The 12,831-nt window shown below is 44.9% G+C and overlaps 1 protein-coding gene across 1 annotated transcript; it reads right to left on the bottom strand.

The window, feature by feature from the left end:
- Positions 1-3,582: 3,582 nt before the first annotated feature.
- On the bottom strand, positions 3,583-12,626 carry MCL1 (MCL1 apoptosis regulator, BCL2 family member). The gene is made up of 3 exons (XM_029228578.1): positions 11,872-12,626; positions 11,279-11,526; positions 3,583-10,595 (listed from the first exon to the last, which is right to left on the bottom strand). Exons 1-3 carry the CDS (start codon positions 12,560-12,562, stop codon positions 10,479-10,481), a joined length of 1,056 nt encoding a protein of 351 aa, XP_029084411.1. The 5' UTR covers positions 12,563-12,626; the 3' UTR covers positions 3,583-10,478.
- Positions 12,627-12,831: the final 205 nt, after the last annotated feature.

The raw sequence follows: 12,831 nt of genomic DNA, 5'->3' as shown, positions 1-12,831 counted from the left end.
ATTGCTTTACAATGGTGTGTTAGTTTCTGCTTCACAACAAACCCTTCCCTTTCTGATAGCCCCCAGCTCCCTCATAGCCTCCAGCCTCTGACTGCTCAGGATGTGGGCTTTCATCTGGGAGGTTGCCCCCTTTCACCTCATTTTAAAGCTAGGATTCAGTGCAGCCCCTAAGGATTCTTTTCTCTGGTCACTGAGGTCAGTATTGGGGAGGGGGGTGTCAATGTGAAAGTCTTCAGGAAGGGAAACCTGACCCCCAAGCACCCCTTTTCCTGGCCCCTTAGAGGGGAGTAGTGTGGCCAGATGCCTCTCTGATGACCTCCGAAACCCGCTGGAGGGCTGGGAGAGAGGAAGCTGCAACCCAAGGTCAGGGAGATGTGCTGGAGGGGCCCTTAGGTTTGGTGCCCTGGGTGGAATTTAGGGAAGAACTCAGAGGAACTGAACCCCTGAGAATTGAGGTGGGGGTGGGGTGGTGATAGGAACAATCTTGATGTGCACAAGAGAGATCAAGCGTGCAGAAGGCCAGCAAATTGCTAGGGCTTCTCGTTTCTCGGTGTTTGTTGGGGGAAGGGGATTGTGGTTCTGTGTCAGTGGACTTAGGGGTGAACTTGTGAGGTCTCAGTTCAGCTGGGTCAGAATTCCTCTCCCCTCCCCCCTCCCAGTTTCCCCAGGGTAATTACCCACCCAATTAAGCTTCAGCCTTCAGACTAAATTTAGCTTCTATACTTCCCCCACCAGGGGCCTCCCTGCAAGCAGGTGCTCACAGCTGCAGGGGTGAGTCTGAGGAGACCAGACCCACACTCTTCACTCATCCAGATTCAACCTCTGTGGTTAACTAGGAGTGAAGCAGAGCACAGGGCCCCAGCTGCTGACCTACAGCATGAGTGTCTCAACCTGAAGATACCCTCCCTCAGGAGCCCTTTAGGGGAGGACCTAGATAGGCCTGGAGGGCGGCAGGAGGGCAGAGGGATGAGAGTGAAAACAAAATGCAAGGAGAACGTCCCTTCCAGATTCTCTCCAACCAGATCCTCTTTCATTTCCTGTTTCCCCTTCTCCCCAGTTTTACAGAGACTTCATTTGAACTTAACACCCTTCCCCCACCAGAGCAAACTGAATCAGAGACCTCTCCTCCCCTTGAAGCATGGGGAATCATGCTAAAGAGTACCTCAATAGTTCGGAGGTGGAGTGGGGGCGTGGGTTCCTGCATTCCCACCCTCTCTCCCACCAGCATCCCTCAAATCCATCATCTCTGGTTCTGGGAGTCAGGTGGGTGGGGAAGTTAGAGCGGAGGGGGCTTATCTGTCACAGGCAGAGATGATGAAGAGATGTCTGCTTTAAAGGGTGAGAGACACCTTCTACAGGAAGTAGAAAGCCTCTGGAAAGTACCTAAGACTAAGTCAGTCAACAAGAGAGAGAAACAGTTTGGGTTAACCAAACTAGACAGCGCAAATCTTCAATCTGACTTTGGGCTCCTTGACCCTGGAGATTGGGGGAAGCTCTAGAGGGGGGTGTTTCATGGCTGAGGTCAGAAGGTAGAAAGGATTGGAGGGAGGAATGTGCAAAATTAGTCCAAAACAAGGTATGCATGAGCCATAGCAGTCAGATGCTAGGAAACCAATCAGCCACACCAGCTGAAGGGGAGGTGCAGGGATGGCTAGGAACCAGATCAGAGCACTTTCTCAGCGAGCACCAGACAGCTGTCTTTGAATGTCCTGGGAAAGAACTTCAGTATTAGAGGAGAGATGGGTTCAATTTCAGCAATGTCCCAGGTTGGGGTTAGGATGTATGTGTGTGTGTTGTACCCCTCTGAGCCTTGCCTGAATCTTTTTAAGAGACAGCTCTACAGAACTTTGAGTGAGGAGGAAAAGAAACTAGGGGTGAGAGGGTGGGGTTGCTCATAAAAAGAAGGCTGTGTGTGTCCCTGGGATCCCTAGGCTAAAAGGCAAGAGGCCCTGCCCTTGATGGGAGGGCCAGAATTAATCTGCTCTGGAACCAGACCCCCTCTTTCATCTCTTCCTCCCTCCCCTCACCTACTACTGATTCTTGGTTGCCTGCCTCTTTCATGACATCATAAGACGCCTTTTTAGCTCTAGCAGAGGAGTGCGCAACCTTTTTCTCTTAAGGACCAGCCGTAAATATTTTCGGCTTTGCAGGGCATAGAATCTCTGTTGCAACTACTTGACTACTGCTGTAGCACAGAAGCAGCCCTACACAATTTGTAAACAAATGGGCATGGCTGTGTTCCAACCAAACTTTATTTATGACACTGAAATCTTAATTTCACATAACTTTAACGTGTCACCAAATATCTTTTTTCAACCATTTAAAAATGCAAAAACCATTCTTAGCTTTTGAGCCATACAGAAACAGGCAATAGGGCAGATTTGGCTGGCAGGGAGTTTACTTACCCCTGGGATTTCTTCCATCTGGTTGAACTCCCACAATGCCCAGCCGTGGAAAGTCCTGTTTGTGTCCCCTCTGCTTCAAAATACAGCTGTAGACCCTTTTAATTCAACATCCTATCTATTGACATCGGCTTCTTAGTGGTTTCTCCCTGGGAATTCAATGACTTGGACATGGCTGATAGAGTAAATCCTTAAGGGACGTTTCCTGAAATTCCTTAAAGCACTTTGTTTAGTGCTTTAAGGTAAAGCATTTGTATATTTTCTCTCTTTGAATCTTCTCAATAATAAGATGGGGGAAGACAATTAAATCCAGTTTACAGGGGAGAAAATTAAGTCTAGTCTTTTAACTTTTTAAATTCTAATTCCTTTGATCTGCTATTCAATTTCATTCCCACAGAGCACCCTTTATCAAAATACTGAGTTCTTTGGGCCACAGTGATCTGGAAGTTGGATGGGATCAAGTGTTTTTGTTGTTTTCAAACGTCTTTCATGACTTCTCTGCATTTTAGGAAAATCCTGTCTAAATTTCATTTTTCAACTCACAGTTTCAAGGAATTAAAAATCCTTTCAAATATATTCAGTGTTTAGGCCCCAGGAAATAATTAAAATAAATATACATGGTCTTTGTGTAAGGTACATACACTGTCATACAAACATAAGCTTATATATTACTAATTGAGTCACAGTTTTTTTCCCTAGAACAAACTTTATCAAAGTTGTGTATTAATATGTTCTGGACTTAAAAGCAATGCAGCTGCATTTCTTTTTAAAATAACCTATTTCTGGGACTGCTTACCAAATCCTTCTTTTGTATTAGAGGTTTTCTTTCACTCAATAGTACCGTGATGGATTGACATATCTATCCATCATGCTTCATGAGGGGGGAAAGGAAGATACAGAACCTCTATCCTGTTTCAGACCTGACCCCAACTATCAAACTTTGAAGTGAGAGAAAGAGGCAAAGAAGCAGGTAACCAACCACTCCCCCACCATTACCAAGCTCCTCTGTACAGCTGTTGTTCCTTAAAGCTGAAAACAAGCCACCTCATTTCAAAACACACACACAGACAACCTCATTTCATTTCGACACGAAGTTGTTTCCCTCTTTCTGTTTCTCTACTTTGCCTCACGGAGGATTTCTGAGAAATGAAAAAATCACCTCCCACAGTCACAGTCTGCAGTTTTGTTTTTTGGTTTTTTTTTTTTTTTTTTTTTGTATGATGAAGAGGAGAGACAGGAAAGGCGTACACTGGGCATACAGTATTAACCCAAAGCTTTACGAAGTAAGCAAAATGCCCTTCCCATAGCGCTTCGGCCAAAGTGGGCCCCACCTTACCTTAGATCTGGGCGTTCAGGGTCTAGAGATGGGTGGGAACCACTCCAGGCAACCTCAGGAATAGAGGTGTGAACTGAGGATGGAATGCATGAAAGATCTGGGCATAGAGATTCAGGAATAAAATGTTTATGAAACCAATGTTTCTTAGGGAAAACCCCTACCTCCCCCCGACCCCAAATCTGAACACCTGAGTCATACCAGCCCTGTAGGGGTGTCTACGAAATGTGTAGTAAAATTTCTGAAACCAGCTCCTCCTATTAGACTAGAAAACGAACTGTTTTTAGGGGCACAGAATTGAAGGCGTTTCTTAATCAAAATAAAGTAGAAAACTCATCTAATTCAGGTAGAAACCCAACAGTTAAATACTCTTTTCCTTGTCTGCTTCCTTGGCTCTTCCCCCCCACCCCCGCACACCTTGTTCCAGAATAACGTCAATAAACATACACATGTGACCACAGAGGGTGGAGGGAGGGGAGACCAAGTGGGGGTGGTGAAATTCTGAATGGAATGCAGCCCCAGCTAGCTAGGGGGCTGGGACTGAGACTTCGGGCCCCGTCTGTGGACTTATACAGGCAGAGAAGCCAAAACAATGAGCTCATGGGCAAGAATGCAGCCTGTGGGGAAGTCTGGGCAGTCAGAGCAAACTAGTTTTTTGAACCAGGATGCGAATAGCTGTAATTGAGTCTCCCACGGGAACAGGATTAGGGAGAGTGGAGCCATCATTCAGTATCTTAGGGTCCAGTTAAATAACTTTTGGGGGCTGTTCTTTATTAAATTCTGTTCTGCAGAGAGCATAGCAGTCTCGGGTCCATGTTCAAAAACCTGGTTCCTTTCCCTGACTATGTGAACTTGGGTGGGTGAAGATGGCTGGTGAGATGTGTGAGCGAACTTAGGTGATGCTCTTAAGACATCTTTATTCAAAGCAGGTCTGCCAATGCCAGCTCCTACACCAGGATCCAGTGATGGCTATGATCCTTAAGTTGTGTGTGTTCAGGGCTACCACTTTAACAAGACAGAGGAAACGGCCAATACAGTCTATCTTCTTTACTTCCCAAATAAACACAGTCCACCCAGCTGTATTTATACCAAATTCAGACTTCTACGACCAAAGAGACATCTTTTTTTCCTACCAGTGTTTTCCAATACTTTTATATAAGGCCCTAAATGAAGAAACTGAAGAGATACTACCTTCACTGGCCATGTATAGTGAAGGGGAAGGAAGGCAGGGAGGGAAGATGAAATGAGAAGAAAAAAGATTTACACATCTCCCCCTTCTCCTACCCCCCCACCAGAGGTTCTTTCTCAGCTCCATGCTTTTGTGCATGTTTCCTACTCATGTTAAGGTCCAACCTCATGTTTATTTTGAAGCCTTCTCGACCACCTTCTACTTCCAGAAGTTGTCACCCTGCTTTGTCCCACCCCTTGTCCTATAATATCTTTATTATAGCATTTTGTGTACTGTATCCTAATTATTTTTGTCTGTCATCACTCCTACTAGACTGTGAGCTTTAACTTTGTGCTACAATTGCTTTCTTTCCATGGATTTGTTATGCATAAATTCTTCAGATGTATTTCCTAAAAACGAGGACATTTTCTTATATAACCACAATATAATCAACACACTCAAGAAATTTAACATTGATAGAGTACTAACATATTGCCCATATTAAAATTTTCCCAATTGTTCCCAAGTCCTTTATAGCTTTTTTCATCCAGGATCCAATCAAAGATCACCCTGCATTTAGTTGTCATGTTTCTTTGAGTGTTCCCTGGTTGTTGTTTTTTTCCATTCTATACATAAAAGCTTACATCTGCTAACCCCAACCTCCCACTCCACCCTATTCTTTTTTGATTGCGTTGAGGGTAAGAATTAGTCTTTTCATAACTCCAGCATCCAAAAGTGCATGGTGCATAGTAAGCAGTCACCTGCCAGGTAATGGACAAATGAAGAAACTCAACAAACATCTGGCTGCCTTGAGCTCATTAAATGTCCCAGTTCATTGAAGTATTGAAACATTCTTAATAAACTAAAGTAACCCCTGAACAGGGGAAGAGGAGAGAAGGCAAAGTGGGTAAGAATACAGAAACCCAATGGCAGAGACAAGCCATGGAAATGGATACTTGGAAGGGGTAAAATCCAGAGTAGTATTCTTGGCCCAAACACATTTCCCAACAGTCAAGAATAATTATTCTATGCAGGTAAAGAAAGGAACTGCAAAAGAAAGACCAGGTATAGCGTGGGAACAAAAGCCTGCCCTATTTTTTTTTTTTTTTTAACCTCACAAGAATCATTAGTAAAGAACACAGAATTCCCTGAGGTCTGTTACATCTGCCTGCAGGCAGATTCCCAACTCCCAACTTTCCACATGCTTCACATAACTAAGATAACACTGTAACAACTTTGAAACTAAAGAAGAGGGACAGAGTTAAGCTTTCAAATCTTGAAACTGAGAAGCCTTTAAAGAGTGTGGGAGGGTTCCAGAAGACAAAGCTCTGTAATCATTGAAAAAGTGGGGCCAAAATGAACTAGGATAAATTAAGACAGACTCAGCTGATCATCTTGAACTCCAGGAATTAATGGCCTGTGCTCTGGGCATCTGGCTGGAGCGTGCTACACACCAGTTGTACAAATTATTTCACTTTAACTTTTGTAAAACCCTCCAGCTGTCACAACTGCTTTAAGAAAAATGTTCTGAAACAGTCTGAAGCAAGAGCTAGCACTAAAGTAGCAAAACAGGAACTGAAAGAAAAAGTCTGGTTGTGTCAAATGAGGGGAAGTGTTGATTATTTTGACTCCCTCAGTGACTCATGTTACTGGTTACCATTTGACCCAAGTTTTTAAGGTATTAAACTAAGGAATATTGCCACAGAAATAGCTTCACATCACAACAGAGCAATGGGAGCAATAGTATTTGCACAGCAGAACTTGACTCTGACCACGATTTGGGCGCTCATGTCCTGTGCTACTCTCCCTCCACACCTGTTCGGGAGTTCATTTGTACAAAACAGCTTTCTTTGTAATGAGAAAAAACTGCCATCTTCTGGTAGTTAGGCTCCAGAAAAAGAGGGGCTGCCCAAACAGAAATGCACAAAACCTGAAGGGGGAAAAGCGCAGAATCCTGTTTGCATGATTAGCATTTGGTGCTCAGGGCTTAAAACCAATATGCAAACCTCATATTTGCACATTTCCATGGTGATTCCGCTCCCTTTCAAGGTAGCTGAAAATGAAGACAGGATAGGGCTTCTGAAATTGACTTGCTTATTCTCACCTCCTTTTTGGGAGGAAAGGGGAAAGGCACTTAAAGATTAGTACCAACAACCTTATGGAAACTTAACTTTGGGTGTTAATTCTTCTAGCTCCTTTACTCACCTCAAAAGGTTGAGTGAGATAGGGAAATACAATAACTGCTGTAGTGAACCCTCTTACCTCCAAGTTATACCAACATTTGGTGACTAAAAGAAATGGGGATGGGGATTATGATTTTTGTATTAAAATATACTGCTGTACTTTTGAACTACTCCAAAGTACAACAGTAATACATGTAATTAAAAGCCCGGGACTTCCCTGCTGGTCCAGTGAAGACTGCGCTTCCAATGCAGGGGGTGCGGGTTTGATTCCTGGTCAGGGAACTAAGATCCCACATGCCGTGCGGCGTGGCCAAAAAAATATTTTTAAAAAAGCCCAACAGCTCTAATTTGAATGAAAGAAGGGGTTATTCTGAATGGAACTGACCTTTGCTCTAAGGCAAATCAGTTTTATGGGGCTTTTGCTGGTTAATTCACCTATACCTGTTTGTTCAGCTGACTTCCCTCAGATGCTTGCCTAAGAGGGTGAAGGAAAACAGGCATTGATTAGAAAACACCCGTACCACACCTTGCATTTGAATAAAAGATTTATTATTTTCGTCTCAGGAAAAACAGGAAGTTAGGGAAACACACTACATTTTACAGCCCACATTAGTTTGTAATTGGTCCTAACCCTTCCTGGCACAGATGTCAACAGCATTAGCTGTTTTAACCAGAACCAAGGTGTTCACCCCCAACAGAATGTACATAGACGACACTAGAGGACTGCAGGGTTTTCCCTGAGAGAAGCATCAGACAGACAGAAGTTGCTGAAAGAGCCATCTTTCCAGGCAGCCCCTCCCTTTCCATTTTGGAAGATTTGCCTGAACTATGCAGCTAGTCAGCACTTAAAACATGTGCCTCTTCTCCCTACAGAATCACCCACCCTGCCCCGAAGCACTTGGGCTCCCTAAGCCCTCACAGCCTCTGACCCAAAAAAGCAACTGAAGATTCTCATCTACATTTCAGCAGTCACACCTAGTAAATTGGGAAGTGGGGCCCCTAAACTCCATCAATCTACAGCTCTGTGCTTATTTCCACAACTGGCTATGGGGAGACAGGCCTTTTTAGTCACCTTAACTAGATCTTAAGATTAACTATATAAAGTGCTTTTAGGTCCTTAGAGATAGACATGATATAAATAAGTGGTTTATGATCAAGAATGATAAATACACAGATAAAAATAGCTCTAGCTAGATGACCTTAAGGCTTGGAGATGGGCGGGCAGGGCAATTGTTCCCTAATTACATTCTTAGTCATTTTATTCATGCCTATTTTTGTCTGGAGTCCACATACTAAAGGTCACATTCAGAAGCTGAAGGTTTCAAAATGACCCTGGTTCCACTATAAAAGTTTTCTCCAGTTTACTAGTAGCTTTTATATAACTCTGAGGTTTAACAGAGCCCATCAATTTCTATAATTTTAAGTGAGCATATTCAAATGCAAAAGAACCTAGAGAAAGTCACCTAAGATATCATCCCTTCCTCTGAAAATCCCTAAGGGGATTTTGAAAATTTCTCCCCAAAGACAGGATTAAGCAACAACCAATAAGATACTAGTCCAAGGAAAAGGGACTCTTCTCACCTCATCACTGTTACTGTCAGCACCCATTGTACTGCCACCTCCTAAGGATAAAATTCAAGAAGGATGAAGGTCTGTGGACTCCTTGGGCGGACACTTAGGTTCCTAGTGCCAAAAACTAAAAGGGCTAGTAAGAGTTCAGGGATGGCAAGGTAAATTTGTAGGAACTATAAATATCTGTAGAGGGAGCCGAACAAGCAGCAAATATTTCAAGGAAGGATACGAAATAAACGGTAAGTTTGATAAAACATCAAGTCTGAAGTCCATAGAGATGCCAATGCAAAAATTTGAAACAAAGTTTGAGAATCATTAATAGAAATGAAATAAGTATTCGTTTTATTAACTCACTAGGCTTAGACCTGTGTTTAACAAGCAAGCCTAGTAATAGCACCATGGTTAGACTATAGCCTGCTTTTCCAAGCCATCATTGTACAATTTATTAACAAGGGATCAAATGTCTCTCATCCACCCAATGTGCTCTTTTTATACATACTCCTAATAAGTCCCATTTGGAACAGCTGAAAATCTTTCAGCAAAAGCTTTGAAGATGAGCTCATGAACTCAGTTAAAATTTCACCAGTTAAATTAAGACAAATGGAAGGAACTCAAATGAGTAGTTGCCCAATCAGAGCCCATTATTTCTAAGTCATCAGCCTGTGTGCCCCGCCCCCCCAATAAATCCTTAAAACCTTGACTCAATTATTGAAAGCCCACATGTAACAAAGTGAAAGGATTAATTTCCATTCCTCAATTTCTCAGCCCCAGGTTAAAAACAAAAAAAACCCCAAACAGGTATTTAAGAAATACTTACCAAAATCAGATAGGAAAATTAAAGCCTGCATAGTTATGAATCAGAATTGTTGTACTACAACCAGGTTGCATACAATTACATCAGCTGGTTCTGTATACAATCTAGAACTGACTAGCACAAAATTTAGAATAGAAAAAGCTATAAGAAACAGGTTCCTAACTACAGAAGTTGTAAATTTCAAAAGGGTATGAAGAAACTAATGTAATTTCAGACTTTTCTCCCTTTACATTTCAAACAGATGTTCTGTAAAAATATATACAATTTTTACAGACGATTACAAGTTTTTGTCTTAAAAACAGAATATTCCAGATTTGTAATTGAGCCTTAAGTCAAGTATTCTTGGCCATGACACTAGGCTAATAAACTAGGAATCTCAAACCAAGCCAAAGAAGAACAGGTATAAACATCCTGAGCATTGGACTTTCTATTCAAGAAGCACATCTAGGAAAGCTAATTATAGAGGATAAAGCTTCCCTTCACACTCTGTTGTACAGTGTTGAGGCTTCTAGTCATAGGTTCTATTACTTGTAGCTTAAAATCCATTTTACACATGACGCTGGCATTGTTAGTGCTTCTATTTTAACACTATAGAAGTTAATGGATTCAGTGGGCATATTTAATGAACTCTATGACTAGCCTGGCTACTGGCCACTTTCCTGTTCTAGGCAAGGTAATTAAAGTCTCTCCACCCTACCGTCTTCACTAAATCTAAAAGTCCTCCTCCGTGGCCTCCCAAAGTTTGCCTGTTGCTGAAACTGAATTCTGCTTCTTTCACTTCTTTCAGACAGTGACTCTTCAAGAGGGACTACTTTTCCCATGTATTTATTCCTGTTAGCCATAAGCCTCCTGCCGCTTGCTTTTCTCCGTTGCTAGAGTAGAACTCCTGGGGGTTATGGCCTGCACAGCTTGAAGTCCAACTTCATAAATACATCTGATTTCACAGCAGGCGTATGTGGTTTTGGTGGCTGGAGTTGGTTAAGAGTCAATTATTGCACTTAAAAGGCTATCTTATTAGATACGCCAAACCAGCTCCTACTCCGGCAACACCTGCAAAAGCCAGCAGCACATTTCTGATGCCGCCTTCTAGGTCCTCTACATGGAAGAAGTCCACAAACCCATCCTAGAAAACAAACAAAAAGCAGTTTCAAGTATGGGCTTCCACTGGCTTAAAAACACTATTTACAAAGAAAAGATGAATTAAAATATCTAAGGTTTCCCCCCCAAACGCAATGACGAACCAATTATTATTTACCCCCAGACTGCAAAGGAGACACATTATGCAATTAAAAGGGAGGTGGGGCACGCTCAAAAACGTATTTGCTATCACGCCCAGGTGATTCTTATTTCTTAACCAGTAAAACAGCCTTCAGAAAACCAAGATTTTTTTTTTTTTTTTTGCAGTACACGGGCCTCTCACTGTTGTGGCCTCTCCCGTTGCGCAGCACAGGCTCCGGACGTGCAGGCTCAGCGGCCATGGCTCACGGGCCCAGCCGCTCCGTGGCATGTGGATCTTCCCGGACCGGGGCACGAACCCGCATCCCCTGCATCGGCAGGCGGACTCTCAACCACTGCGCCACCAGGGAAGCCCCAAACCCAGGATTTTTGATACAACAACTCAAGACAGTCATACCATCTCTAAGGACCAACTACTTAAATCAACATCAAGCAACCAGAGGTCCAAAGTTAGAGCCTTGAAAACCGAGTTGTGCATCTTAAAAACCTTTAGCTATCCCCTCTTTCTCTATAAAATCCTCCATTTCATTTCCACTCCAAGTCCCCTCCTCAACCTTAAAACAAACTTACCCAGCCTCTTTGTTTGACTAGCCAGTCTCGTTTTGTCCTTACGAGAACATCTGTGATGCTTTCTGCTAATGGTTCGATGCAGCTTTCTTGGTTTATACTCTTCAAGTGTTTGGCCACAAAGGCACCAAAAGAAATGAGAGTCACAATCCTGCCCCAGTTTGTTACTCCGTCACTGAAAACATGGACCATCACTCGAGACAAAGATTTGACATCGTCTTCGTTTTTGATGTCCAGTTTCCGAAGCATGCCTGAGAGGAAGAAAAGCATGCAGGTTCTCACGGCCTCTTTGTCTAAACCAGGGCACGATTCGCCTGCCCACCCACAGCGGGGGAAATCGCTATTCGGGCTCTATAGAACTCAGGCTGATCCCACTTGAAAACTGACATCCCACCCTTTCCGGGCTTTGAGCAGAGCTGCCATTTCCAAAAGAATCAAGTGGGTGGAAACAATGACTCACGGCCAGAATATTCTGGTTTCAGAAATAGGATGAGAGTCGTTTCAACACTGACTCGTTTCGGTTTCCACCCACCAAAGGTGGGTAAGTCCAGAGAGCTGAAAAAAGGCAGCGCGGCCTTCGCGAATAACCCCCTTACCTTGGAAGGCCGTCTCGTGGTTCCGTTGCACACCGTCCCCGACCCGTCGCAGGGTCTCTAACGCTTTCCGGCTGGCGGCCCCAGACCCGCCCAGTGGCTTCGCGTCCTTGGTGCCGGTTGCCTGCTCCCGGAGGTATCGAGAGATAATCTCCAGGGACTGCCGGTACAACTCGTCCTCCTCCTCCTCTGCTGGGGGCGGCGTCGAGGGGAGTGAGCCGTCCTTGCCCGGGCTGTTACTGGCCTCGCCGACCAATTCCAGCAAAGGCAGGACGGACGGCCGCTTCCCTAGAGGCTCCGGCTCGCACCCGTCCAGCTCCTCTTCGGGCGACATGATGGCGTCGGAGACCGAGGATTCCATCTCTTCGGGCGGCGAGGCGCGGCGGGTGGGCGCGAAGAACAGCAGCCTGGCGGGGGTCGCGGTGACGTCGGGGCCCTCGGCGCCAATGGGCGAGGGCCGCGCGACCCTCCGGGCGTCGGGCGCGAGAGTGGCCGGGGGGCTCGGGCCGGCGCTTCCGCCAATCACCTCGCCGGCTTCCCCTCCCCCTACCTCTCGCCCGGCCGTGGCCTCCTTTCCTGCAGCCAAAAGCCGCCTTCCCGGAGCGGAGGCGCCGCTGCCGCTATCCGGTCCCAATCCGGCCCCCCCACAGTAGAGGTTGAGTCCGATCACTGCGTTTCTCTTGAGGCCGAACATCTCAAACCGCCGCCGCCGCCTACTGAGAAAAATGGGGGAGACCCCTGCAGGTATCTTGAAGAGCGGAAGTAACGACTGAGAGAGGCGCTCCTAGATCACGGTTTTAGGGCCCAGTCCTACGCAATGGCGTCAGCAACTCTTAAAAAAAAATTGTATCCTTAATTGGTGAAAAGGGCGGAATCTTCCGGAGGGTTGCGCACGACACCTAACCAGCGGGTTAGGGCAGGGGCGGGGCCTGGGTCAGGGCGGGGCTTCCGGCTCTCCGGAGC

The sequence above is a fragment of the Monodon monoceros genome, unplaced genomic scaffold (genome assembly GCF_005190385.1).
Source record: "Monodon monoceros isolate NGI ecotype Baffin Bay Population unplaced genomic scaffold, NGI_Narwhal_1 Super_Scaffold_18, whole genome shotgun sequence".
Taxonomy (NCBI): Eukaryota; Metazoa; Chordata; class Mammalia; order Artiodactyla; family Monodontidae; genus Monodon; species Monodon monoceros.
This window is presented reverse-complemented; position numbering and strand designations above follow the sequence as displayed.